The sequence below is a fragment of the Cebus imitator genome, unplaced genomic scaffold (genome assembly GCF_001604975.1).
Source record: "Cebus imitator isolate Cc_AM_T3 unplaced genomic scaffold, Cebus_imitator-1.0 Scaffold59, whole genome shotgun sequence".
Classification (NCBI taxonomy): domain Eukaryota; kingdom Metazoa; phylum Chordata; class Mammalia; order Primates; family Cebidae; genus Cebus; species Cebus imitator.
In genome coordinates, this window is record NW_016107374.1 from 570908 (window position 1) to 583157 (window position 12250).

At 52.3% G+C, this 12250-nt stretch overlaps 1 protein-coding gene across 2 annotated transcripts; it reads left to right on the forward strand.

Moving 5' to 3' along the window:
- The first annotated feature begins 206 nt into the window (after positions 1–206).
- CDPF1 (cysteine rich DPF motif domain containing 1) lies at positions 207–5247 on the forward strand. Of its 2 annotated transcripts, none has more exons than XM_037738895.1 (3): positions 207–1153; positions 2112–2227; positions 4053–5247. In XM_037738895.1, the coding sequence occupies exons 1-3, from the start codon at positions 1041–1043 to the stop codon at positions 4175–4177; spliced, it is 354 nt and encodes a 117-aa protein (XP_037594823.1). In that variant the 5' UTR covers positions 207–1040; the 3' UTR covers positions 4178–5247. The 2 variants fall into 2 exon arrangements, with proteins under 2 accessions (XP_037594823.1, XP_017384950.1); XM_017529461.2 differs by having other exon boundaries at positions 224–1153; positions 2112–2223.
- Positions 5248–12250: the final 7003 nt, after the last annotated feature.

Genomic DNA, 12250 nt, shown 5'->3' on the forward strand with positions numbered 1-12250 from the left:
TTTTGTGAGGCGGAGTCTCACTCTGTCGCCCAGGCGCGATCTCGGCTTACTTCAACCTTCGCCTCCCGGGTTCAAGAGATTCTCCTGCCTCAGCCTCCCGAGTAGTTGGAATTACAGGCGCCGGCCATCATGCCCGGCTAACTTTTGTACTTGTAGTAGAGACGTGTTTTGCCATGTTGGCCAGGCTGGTCTCTAACTCCTGACCTCAGGTGATCCGCCCGCCCCGGCCTCACAAAGTGCTGGGATTACAGGCGTGAGCCACCATGCCCGGCCGGCCGGATCGTAAAGTCATTGGTAGCCCAGGTTTCCTGGAGTTGCATCTGGGGTCACTCAGCGGCAAAACCCATACCACTTGATTGGCCTTTACACACCAGGCCCAGTTCAGGCGAGGGGAGGTCACAGCCAGGAGCCCGGGGCCAGCTGCTAATGTTGTACTTGATTCCATAGTCAAGGAGCTGGGTAATCGGCAATATCGTAACTTTTGGTGAACCCATCAGATGGCAACCATTTAGCCAGAAATGTAAGGAAAGAGAGGCCTCCAAGACCCAACAGTGAACATAAGAAGGGGGTTCCATACCAGCAGTTAAGAAGACAGTTTTAATGAAGTGCTGTATACCATGTGTGGACTAGAGGGCATAGAGCTTTTGAGAAACAGGAGAGTTTGCACCCACACTGGGCTCTTTTCCACCAGCATTCACTGGGTGCTGGTGGTTAAGACTGAGGCAGAGCAGGAGGCCAGAAGGCTTTGGCCGTCTTGCAGCCTTGGAGGAAGAGATGGCTGCTCCAGCTGGATCCTGTCTGGATCCTCTCTAGCAGTACAAAAACCTTAAACCACTGGGATATGGGTCCCAAATCCTGTCACTGTGGGCACCGGTAAAAACCTGTTTCAGCTGGGGATAGAGAAAAGGGATCCCCCAGGGTACAGTACGGAGGCAGAAAACTGTCTTAGGACTATATCATTAGGGTCTTCACAGCTGAGGAAGTGGCAGGATTCCTGAGAAAGCCTGTGACCCAGGGACACCCATCTCTTGATCTTGCAGATGGCATCCCATGCAGAATGCAGTCCTCTGGGAGTGTTTGAGTGTGAACTCTGTGCCTTGACAGCTCCCTATAGCTACGTTGGGCAGAAGCCCCCCAACACCCAGTCGATGGTGTGAGTACATGCCCTTTGGGCCAGTGCTAGGGAAGCCTGTGCCCAGTGCTGGTTGGTGGGTGCTGGGCCTAGGTCTGACACCAGCTTGGGTGTGGCTCTTTAGGTCCCACCCTGCCCAGGCTCTGGATACTTCCACTGTAATCTCTGGAGGCCTGGGCAAAGCTTGGGGTGTGTCTGACTCTTCTAGAACCTTCCTCCACACCTAACCCAGAGTCCAACACCTGCTGTAGCTGTGGGGAAGCAGCTCAGCAGCCGTGAGGAGCTGTGGTGGCCTCCCCATTTGGGGCTGTGCCCTTGCCCACTTTCTTAGTGGGAGGCCCGTCGTCCTTGCAGACGTGGACTAGAGCCCGTGGGTCCAGGGGCTTATCTCGACCTCCAGCTTGTCCTTCATCAAATGCTACTTTGTTGGAAAGCCGGCTGGTGTGTTACACAAATGGGATACAGTGGTGGGGCATGGCTTTTTCCTCCTGGCTGTTGTCCCTCTGCTGACTGGGAGCCTGACTGTCATCATGCCACCCTGTGGTGTCATTCTGATGTGTGGCAGGATGCCACCTGGCCTCCAGGGACTGTGAGGGTGTGTTCTCCCTCGTGGAAGCAAGTGGCTTGGGGTGTAGGGGAGGCCTGGCGTGCTTAGATGGTGGCCTTGTGCCCCACCCTGGGGAATCAGTCAGGGCCTGGGGGCTCATGTTGGAGCAGCCCTTCTTTTGGCTGAGAACAAGGGTTTCTCTCTACCACAGCTGTTAGAAAGGTGAAGGTGAAAACAGGTCCAATTTCAATGCCGGTGTGGTCCCCAATTGCTGATCCTGTCACTGTCCTGCAGCGCCCCTGCCCCCCTGAGCCCGCGCAGGTGTGCAGGCCCTGCGGAGGTCCAGGCTGCTGCTGCATGGCCATTGCTTATGGCTGATTTTCCGACAACAGATATTTGGGCGGTTCTACAGCTGGCATCTCTCTTCTGCAGCCTCCTGGAGGAAAGCTATGTCATGAAGGACCCCTTCACCTCCGACAAGGGCAGATTCCTGGTCCTCGGCTCGCATTGCAGTTTGTGCAGCAGGCTGGTGTGTGTGGGCCCGGTGGGTAAGCAGCGTGGGCTGGGGCTGCCTGCCTTTGCTGGGGTTATCCCAAAGCTCTCCCTGGGTAGGGTGGCCTGGGAGGGAGGGACCAGCTGGTTCACCTCATTATAGATGGGGCCCCGCAGCTGATGAAGGGGATAGGCGAGAGGGCAAGCTAGGGTCAGTTAGAGGGTCTCAGCCTGGTGTAGGAATGGCAATAGGTTCTTGGCTCTGCGCCCACCCCAGTGACCCCCAGGGTTCCTCCCCTTCCCACCAGCAGTGCAGATGGTCCTTGTGCTCCCTCTCACCAGGGACGGTGACTTACCTTCTATGTGTTCTTGGAGGGCCCTTCCAGAAGAAGGGACTGTCCTTTCTTGAGCACCTGTGTGCCAGGCCCTGTGCCTGGGACCTGTTTTACTGCTGAGGCTTCATTCAGTCCTGCCCCTAACTTGTCAGGTAAAGCAGTATTGTATTCCACCCATTTTATATATAAGGGAACTGAGATTCCGAGAGGCTGGGGGGGCTGGGTAGCTGAAAACCTGAGGATGGATGGAAGTGGAGCAGTGTGGCCTTCACAGCGTGGCCAGTGTACCTGGAGTGATCCTGGAGTCTGAGAAGTCCCTGAGCATCAGCCACAGGGTGACATGCACACAGGGGAGGTGTGTCAGCAGCCAGGGGGACCAGGTGGGCCAGGGCGGGAGGAGCCTCTGCAGTGCGGTGCAGGGGGTGTCTGAGGCACATGGAGAGGCTGGTGGTCCAGGAGAAGCTGGGAAAGGAAGACTGGGAAGGTGGGTGGGCCAGGCGGGGAGGTCTTGAATGCAACACCTTGGCTTTGGGCTGCTCTTCATGATTAGTGGTTGCGGGTCAGGAAGGGGGGCACACACAGGTATCACAAGTCTGCAGCTTGCTTTGTTTCAACAGTAGGTTGTTAATGAGCGGATCTCCATGGCAAAGGGTCTTTTCTAAGAGCTGCAGGAGGGCATCCCGATGTTTGCGAGCATGCTAAACTTTAGGAACAGACAGACACCAAAAATGAGAGCGACCTAAGTAAAGCAAATCGTTACTTACTTTCTCCTATTTAAGAGTCCAGAACTGGTGGTCTTGGCTGGAAAGGCACCGCTGCTGTCTTCAGCAGAGTCTCCATTTGGGTCCCTTGTGGCTGTGGCAGCTCCCAGCATCATCTCTGCATCCCAGCCAGCAGGAAGGGACATGAGAGCACAGTCCACTCCTTCAAAGGGCATGACCAGGAGGTGGCACACACAGTTGCTGACACCCCTGACCAGCCTGAGTCACATGGCAATGCCCAGTTGCAGAGGGGGCTAGGGAATGTCATCCTTAGCCACGTGCTGTGCGCCGTGATGAATCTCGGAAGTTCTAGTGTATAAGAGAGGAGAGCGTCATGGCCGGACAGTGACTAGCTAGCTCGTCCACGGCCTCTTTGGTCTGCAGGGCTGTCCTTCCTGTCCCCTGCTGCTCCCAGCACCAGTGGCCACTGTTCCTGCTGTGATAACTGGGAGGGGTGGACTGGGATTTCCGGCTTTTGAGCACGGCCTGTGCTCCCGCTTTCCATTGTCACTTCACCGTGATGGAGCAGAGAGGCTCCAGAGTCTTTCTGTCCCATCCCAGCTGTTCCCTCCAGGGTAGCCCAGGCTTGCACTGCTTTTCTCCAGGACACCCCGCCAGGCCCTGAGTCCCGGCTCTCCCTCCTGCTGGTCTAGCTCTGGCTACGTGCCCACATTGCATGCTGGGGCCCCAGCCCAGCCTCCTGAGTGTGGGAAGGGCTGGCCCCTGGGAGGAGCTGCACCGTGTTCCCAAGATACTCAGCCTCCATCCTTGTCCCCTTCTTTCAGGAGTGCAGTTTATTCTACTCCAAGAGATTCTGCCTCCCTTGTGTCCAGGAGAACATCAGTGCTTTTCCTCAGGAAATTCGGCAAGACTTGGAGAAAAGGAAAGCTCTGTCAAAGAGGCCCCCTAGCCAGCCTGGTTCTCGGATGTGAGTGCAGCTGGGGCCGCACTCACCCTGCACAGAGCTCCTGGGCCAGCCTGCGCCGGGGATGCTGCTGAGCTGGGAGCCGCCGTGCCTGGCCTTGTTTCTGGACCATTGGGAGCAGCACTGGAGCCCAGAGGAGCTGGAGCCCAGCTTGGAGCAGCCACAGGCCCAGGGATTTGTGCCGACAAGGTAGCCCAAAGGCAGGTGCCAGCCCAGACACAGCCAGGAATCCCTGCACACCCCTCAGCGCCGAGGCCTGAGTGAGTGCTGCTCAGATGCGACTGAGAGGGATGACCTCCTTCAGTGGGGCAGCTCCTAAGAGGCCACCTGCAGGTGCATGTGCAGGAAGATGCCATGCCGTGTTGGGGCCGGGGCACACCGTAGGTGACTGTAGTGGTCTTTCTGTAAAGAAAATCACTGACAGCAGCTGCCTCTGGAGCCAGCCTGGGAGGTCTAGAGGGTGACAAAATTTTTACTTCATATCCTTATGTGATGCTTGGAAAATGTTTTTAATCTTAACCATGTATTATGTTTATAATTAAAACCCAACTAATGTTTGAAAAAGGAATCTTCCACTAAAACGTCTGGATACCCGACATTCTCCCTGGGTACTCTGGGCCTGGCAATGGCCGGGGTCTCCTGGGAAGGTGAGTGCTGGCTTCCAGCCTCTCCAGTTCCCTCAGGCTCTGGCTTCAGCTCGGGCCCCTGCATTCTGTCTCCCACAATCCCAAGTCAGGAATGCTGTGGACTTCCTGTCCTCACCTCGCACCTCAAGACCATCACGCTGCCTGCCTGCTTGCCTCCTGCCATCTCGAACACAGTCCTGGGTGCCTGCAAAGCCCGGCCCTACTGCCTGCCGGGAGTGCCTGCAGCACCCCCTCCTCCAGACTCCCCATCTCCCCGGGGCTTCTAGGGTAGCAGTTGGCAGGGCACTGGTCTGTGCTCTCTGGAATGTCTGCTTAGAGTTCTGAGAGGCAGGAGCTGCTCTGTCGTTATAACTACTCCAGGCCAACTGTCACGTGATGAAGGGATGAATAAAGAGTTTTTGCTGACTTACGTTTGCACCGATGTATTTTAAGATGCCCGCTGCTTTCAGAAGTTTCCCGTTGTGACTTCAGAGGAAAGGATGTCGTGTTCCGGATCCACATTGTCCTAGATCCATTCTGTACGCTTAAGGACACAAAAGGGACTCTGCAGATGGAGAGCACCTCCATGAAGGGCGCAGGGGCTGTTCTGGCAGAGGGCAGACCACACAGCTGGGGACTCAGTTCTTTCAGACCAAACTACCCGTCCCGCAGCATCACTCAAAACTCACCAGCACATTTTAAAAAATAGTTTATTTTTTAAAACCATTAAGGCAAAACTGTAACCCTGAAATTAACTCTGTACATTCATCAGTCTTACAGTAGGACATCCCACACACAGAAGTTCCCATATGGTCAGGACAGAAATCAATACATGTGGTCAGTTCAGTCTCCTAAGAGGAAAATGAAGACCCAAGATTTTTTAAAAATTAAGGTTATTTTATGGCCATTTTCTAATTGCCTGGAAACAATAAGTTCATGTGACTAGAAAAATTACATTTGCCCTTCTCTGCACACCCTTGATTCCTGAGGTCCTGGATGCCCACTCCCCCCACCCGGAGAGAGGTATGATGGAGAGAAGACGCTGGAGCCTGCGCGGCAGTTCCTGCTTTGGAACTGCACCTGTTCAGCATAAATAAGAAGCTGTAAGCCCCGAAATACTGAGAGTATAAGGCACTCATGAATAGTAAGGGCATGCGTGGAGAGAGCCCAGTCCTTGCCTGGGATCTGTACCGTTCTTGTGTGCGTCTGTCCACCTTCTCCCCTAGGGTTGTAGCATGATGACATTATGGATCCCAGAGGACGTTACCAATATGCACGTTACAGGAAACAAGGTATGGGGAGACTCACAGGGTCTGTGGTTTCTGCTTTACGCTTTGGGTTGGGCCACCTGGAGGATGCCAGAGAACAGGCATGTGCAAATAATTTCCATCAGGACATTTCCAATTGCCGAAGTTCTTTGGTAATAACCCATAGATAACAGTTCCCTGAAGAGCAGACAGCGATTTACTAAACAGGAATAGTGAGGGTCTTTAGCCAAACACTGTCGTATGAAATCGGTGGCCTCTAACCTGGAGTCTAAGGCCTTGCTGGTGGAGGTGACTGGAGATAGGCTCTCTTGTGCTCTGTGCATGCCCAGCATGGTAAAGGGAAGAGATTTCCACATTGGAAGTAAATTCTGCGTGGCTCAGGTGAAATGGGAAGCTGTGTGCGCCCACACGTGCGCAGTGTATCTTAGTTGTTTGATTTCAGTTTCCTTTGTGTTTCCAATAGGTTCAAGAGCCAGGCTTTTTAAGAATATGAGTCAATTAACACGGATTTCAAAAGAATCCAAAGGTTTGTTATTAGATGAATGATCGTAAGTTAGTAAGATATTTGTATTAGGATGCTTTTCAAAATCTCAAATCACAGTATTTAAGATATAGCTACTAACATAGTTCTTTTTACCACACAATGTAGAAAAAGTAAAGTGATATATTTAACATGAACACTGTAATCTTAGCAAAAAGAGCACTACATGGGATTCATCTCTTGTGAGGTACATGAAAAAGGTCGCTCCTCTTCGGGGCCGGAAGGCTGACCCCCTCTGACTTGAGGCAAGCCCAGGGGTCCGGGGAAGGTGCCCGAATGTGTCTCCCGGGACTGCAGCATCCCCCCAACGCTTGGGTCACCACTCTTCCTGGGAGCCAGGGTGCGTAGGCTGGGGGCCTGTTTGTGCGCCAGCTTGCATAGCACTTTATCAGTTCATTAAATGAGTGAATTTTTGCTGCTGGGTGTGGGCAGAAGAGTGGCTAGAAAAGAGGCAGCAGGTACACATCCTTCTCACATTTGACCCAAACTGCAAACTTCAAAAAAAAAAAAAGCTGACCCCCACCCAGGTCTGAGTTTGCTGTCTCTGACGTAAAAATCAATTTTTCTTTTCATTTTTTTTGTTGTTGTTGCAAATAGTCCCTCCGACAGCCACGAGGACCACTCAAGTACTTGAGGTCGTCAGCTGCTTCCATCGGGACGCGGCATTGAACATGGACACGGTCTGGTCTGTTTTTGTTGGCAAAGGACTCCAGAAGGATGTCATTGCACGTGTTTCAGCTGAACCACATTCTATAGCTCCTCCCCCTCACAAAAGGGGTTGTCTGGGGGGAGAAAAGTAACTGATCATACCTCTCACATCTCAAACTGAAATTTTGAGAAGCAAATGGTCGGTTGACAGCTCCATTCCAGATCTGTAGAGATGTCCTCAAATAACGCAGAGCTGGCAAAAGGCAGAGCAGGCGGCAGCCCTGGGCACCAGCCCCTCTTCCTGTTCTCATAAGAGGGCCACACACATGGCTTTTTGTGATAAGCTTCCAGCCCATGCCACTGAAATAACGTTTAAGAACCTGCTGCATTTCACAGAAATAGCACAATGGAAATCATTATGTAATTAAACAAACCATGAAGCTCATCATATTTTTAACAAAACTTCCAATTTCACATTTTAGTGTGTATTGTGGTTTCCAGAGAAATATATGGATCTCCTATATTCTGAGTCAGATCAAATGTATTGCCTTTATTCTTTTTTTTTTTTTTTTTTTTGAGATGGAGTCTTGCCCGTCACCCAGGCTGGAGTGCAGTGGCACTATCTTGGCTCACTGCAACCTCTGCCTCCCAGGACCAAGCGATTCTCCTGCCTCAGCCTCCCAAGCAGCTGGGACTACAGACATGCGCCACCACGCCCAGCTAATTTTTGTATTTTTAGTAGAGATGAGGTTTCACCATTTTGGTCAGGCTGGTCTTGAACTCCTAACCTCGTGATCCACCCACCTCAGCCTCCCAAGGTACTGGGATTACAGGCGTGAGCTGCTGTGCCCAGACTGTATTGCCTTTATTCTTACCCCAGTCTATGGGGTCAGTGACCATTTTCCTGAATGCTGTCAAAATGGCACCTAAAAATATATAAATCCTAGCAAAAACCTAGACCTCAACCGTTGGGAGCCCAATCTTAGATCTTTCTCGGCAGAAGGCCTCTCAGAAGAATGCATGCCTTGGGTAGGGGCCACGGACTCGGAAGCAGGAAGGCCACTGGATGATTTTATGGCATCGAATAATCCCTTGGTGAGATGTGCCTTGGTTGCCCGCGGCACAGTCGAGGGAGGTTAATCGGCATTTGTTTGCCACAGCCCTTCATTGCTCTGTAAAGCTGCACCACAGCCGAGTGGCCCTTCCAGCCCTTCTGCCGCAGATATCTGTGGACATTTCACTTCCAGACTGGGATGTCCGAAGGTGGGCTTGAATGACAGCTGCCGTCATTGTCACCATCACGGAGATACACACAGCCCCCTTTGCTCGGTGTAAAGATGTGGTTGGTAAGAAATTTCAGTGTGGCTGAACAAGTCAGCGTGGACCGAGTTAAGAGAAACTGGGTCACTTTTAACATGGGAAGAGTGAATACCTCCCCATGCTTGGCAATGCCAGTGCGTAAAAATGGGAAGTGTTGACACAAACTTCCTGTGGACGAGAGGTTCCCGTGGACACTTGTTAATGCTCATGAGCCCTCAGGTGGTGGCATCAGTCTTCATGGGTGATTTCCATGGACAACATAATTTCCTTGCCTCTCCTGAATCTACAGCGGTGTCTGAACGTGAAAGAATGTCTAGAAAGTAATCTCTCAGGAACCCTGCATCAGGCCAACCATGTTAACTGCAGAGGACAGTTAACTGCAGATGTCCCTGGTAGTCTTGCTGGCCATGGGATGGGAGCTGAGGGCAAGGCTGCAGGCCCCTGGGTCACCTGTCCTTACACTCACCAGGTGTAAGTGTCCGGAAATAACAGGGAGGCAGCAGGAGGTGGAGAAAGTGCACCGTGCCCGGGACCCAGCGGCCAGCAATGCCGGGCAGGCCCTACATCTGGAGGCTGATTTGCTGTTACAGCTTCAAACAGCTGAGGAGTAGAGGAGAACACAGGAACCTGCTTTGAAAGCTGCTCAGAGCCATGGCATCCATGGGGGATGAGCTGTGGGCACCTGGCACATTATCCTATTGGCATCTGCTTTTTGAAAGGCCACACTGTTAATAAGGTACCAGCTGGTGAAGGTGGCCAGCTCTCCCCAGGCTCCAGGAAGCTGCCCACCAAAGGCCAGGCTGGCAGTCAAGCCAGCCTTAGCTGGGTGCACTGGGCTTGCTGGGTTGAAACAATGAATCCATTTTAAAACTGGAGTTCATTGAGACATTCTAAAGACAGGTGTGGCCACTGGATCAGAACCAAAAAACCTTCCATCATGTATGTGGCTGGTAAGTATCAAATGTGCCTGGAGTCACAGTGGTTTGAAAATGCGACTTTGAGGGGAGAAGTGCTTGGAATCAAACACAGAGAGGCACAGGTGCAAGCTCGGAGGAGTCAGATCTTCGGAAGTCACAGTTTCATCCAGGCTTGCTTTGATGCACGTTTCCTTCCACTTCTGGTCTGCATGGCCAGCAGGAAGAGACGAAGAGGAGAGGGCGTGCTGGGGGCGGGGGTGGTCCCTGCAGGCCGGGACCATCGGCCGCTTCTCCTAAGCCCAGGTCATGCCCAGTGTCAGTTTCATCAAACTGGGGCAGCACCTTTTGCAGGTGAGTATCTTCAAGGCTCCCTTTCAACAACCAAAGTTCCTTCCGGACGTCATATGAGCTGCCGCTCCACTGTGTGTCGGCAGGCTCAGGCGTGCGCACCCGAGGAGTCTGTGTCCCACCTGCCCTAACTACAGAGGCCGCAGTGCGGGTGGGTGCCTCAGCCCAGCACGGCCTTTCGCAGGACCCGCTGAGGTATTCGTTACATTGTCCATTGCCGGGAAGTGGTTGCAAAGCTGTTGACTTTTCATGGTTTGGGATATCTTTCACTGTGCCTTGAGCCCCTGCTCAGCCCTGGGAGGCTGCCCTGTCCCTGGAAGCTCCAGACAATGAATGCTCCAGGCAGGTTTTTCCCTTGGGGCCTTAAATGGCCCAGTGTAAGAAGTGCATCAGGGCAGCAGAAAGGTACCTTTTCTGCTCTTAAAATGCAAAACAAAACACAACTCTAAAACAGGCACAGCTCTCCTGGGCATCCTTGAATGCCGAGTTCTGGGTTTCTTTCTGCCCCACTTCACATTGGTAATGTTCATATAGCAAACACACCCTTTAGGAAGATGCTTTATACTCTTGTCCTCAGAGCTGGAGGAAAGGTCAAGGCGAAACTGGCAAGCACGGTGGGAAGAAAGGCACCAGCAGCCGCCAGCCTGTAGTGCCCGTCCTGCTCCTGCCGCTGTAACTGGAAGCATCTTGTTTTGACAGTTCATCCAAACAGCCTTAGGCCTGCGCAGTCCCCTGGCCTCTGGAAGTGTGATGGGGACAGAATCCAGCGCGTGGGACACCCAACTGGAAGTGCCAGGCGGTGGGAAAGGAGGGATGCGCTGCCGGTCTCCCTTGGACAGTGGAGAGGCCTTTGTCTGCTCCCGAGCCACCGCCCACTGGCACACGAGAAGCACGTCTGGGAGGAGCCCCTCGCTGTCCCTTCACTCTGGTCACGATAGACCAAGGCTGGTTGGTCTCTGAGGACTTTGGCACTTTTTGCTATTAAAAGTTGAGAAAATGAAGAACCATGTTTAAACAATGACTTTTGAAGAGTGGGTAAAGCTGGTGACTTCCTGCATTGACTGCCAGAGGGGGTGAGTGCCACACATGCGCTCTGACACTCCTGGAATCTGTCCTGACATCTCTTTTGTACTTTTGGCTGATGTCTGTTGAAACTCAGCAAGCAAGAAACGCACTCCGTTAATAGTTCCCATTTGAACTGGTGCGTGATCAGCCTGTATTTGAGTATTGATGCCCTGAGAAATCTGTGATTAGATGACCCAAAATATTCTAGCATTGAGTGGCAATTAGTGGTTTTGTTGCTTAAAGAAATAGGAATGTGTGATTTGCTTTCCTGTCAACACAAGAGACCAATGTCGACTGACTTTCAGCCTGAGGTCACTGGTCACCATTCCAGCTTCATCAGAGATGTCCCTGATAGTCTTGCTGGCCTTAAGAAAACCAAATGCTCACTATTGCTGCTGAGCGCCCAGGAGCTAACGTAGAACCTGGCATTCAGCTTACTGTTACTGCTGAAAGTTTGAGACAGGGAGGTATTTTAAACAGGTTTTATGAACGTTTAAGCAAAACAATGATTTATCTGAAAACCTCGAGGCTCACTTTCCTGGGCCATGTCGCCTTTAGTGGCATAGGGCACATCAGAGCGAGCGGTTGCAGGGTCGTTGGAGACAACACAGGCTTGGCATTGGGCTCCAGCCCCTGGGTCTCATCAGCACAGAGGCTTCTCATTTTAGGAAAGAATATTGAAATGGATGCACCATGCCTCCCAAAGGCCAGCTTCTTTTTGAATTAGGATGGCCACTTAAGTGGTGGCATCTATGCAAACACTCTTATTTGCTTCTGATTCCTAAGACACTTGGGCAGACTGCCTGCTGCTGCTGCTGTTGCTGGCCAACAGGCCTTTTGATTGCATCTTTCTTTTTTGCCAGGGGTAGGGGTGGAATCTCACTCTGTCACCCAGGCTGGAATGCAGTGGTGAGATCACAGCTCACTGCAGCCTCAACCTCCTGAGCTCACGCAATCCTCCCACCTTAGCCTGCAGGGTAGCTGGGATTATAGGTGTATGCCACCACAATCAGCTAACTTTTAAATTTTGCATACAGAAGAGGTCTTGCTATGTTACCCAGGCTGGTCTCGAACTCCTGGGCTCAAGTGATCCTTCTGCTTTGGCCTCCCAAAGTGCTGGGATTCCATGTGTGAGCCACTGCGCCTGGCCTGATTGCAAAAACCAAAACAGGACTAAATGTGTGATTTTTTAAAAAAGGATGTCCTGCCGGGTGTGGTGGCTCAAGCCTGTAATCCCAGCACTTTGGGAGGCCGAGGTGGGTGGATCACGAGGTCAAGAGATCGAGACCATCCTGGTCAACATGGTGAAACCCCGTCTCTACTAA

Bases quoted from the DNA above. Each gene is read 5' to 3' on its own strand.
- CDPF1 (XM_017529461.2), top strand. From the start codon at position 1,041: ATGGCATCCCATGCAGAATGCAGTCCTCTGGGAGTGTTTGAGTGTGAA. The intron at 1,154-2,111 runs GTGAGTACATGC...TCTCTTCTGCAG, and splicing joins CCCAACACCCAGTCGATGGT to CCTCCTGGAGGAAAGCTATG. The intron at 2,224-4,052 runs GTGGGTAAGCAG...CCCTTCTTTCAG, and splicing joins GGCTGGTGTGTGTGGGCCCG to GAGTGCAGTTTATTCTACTC.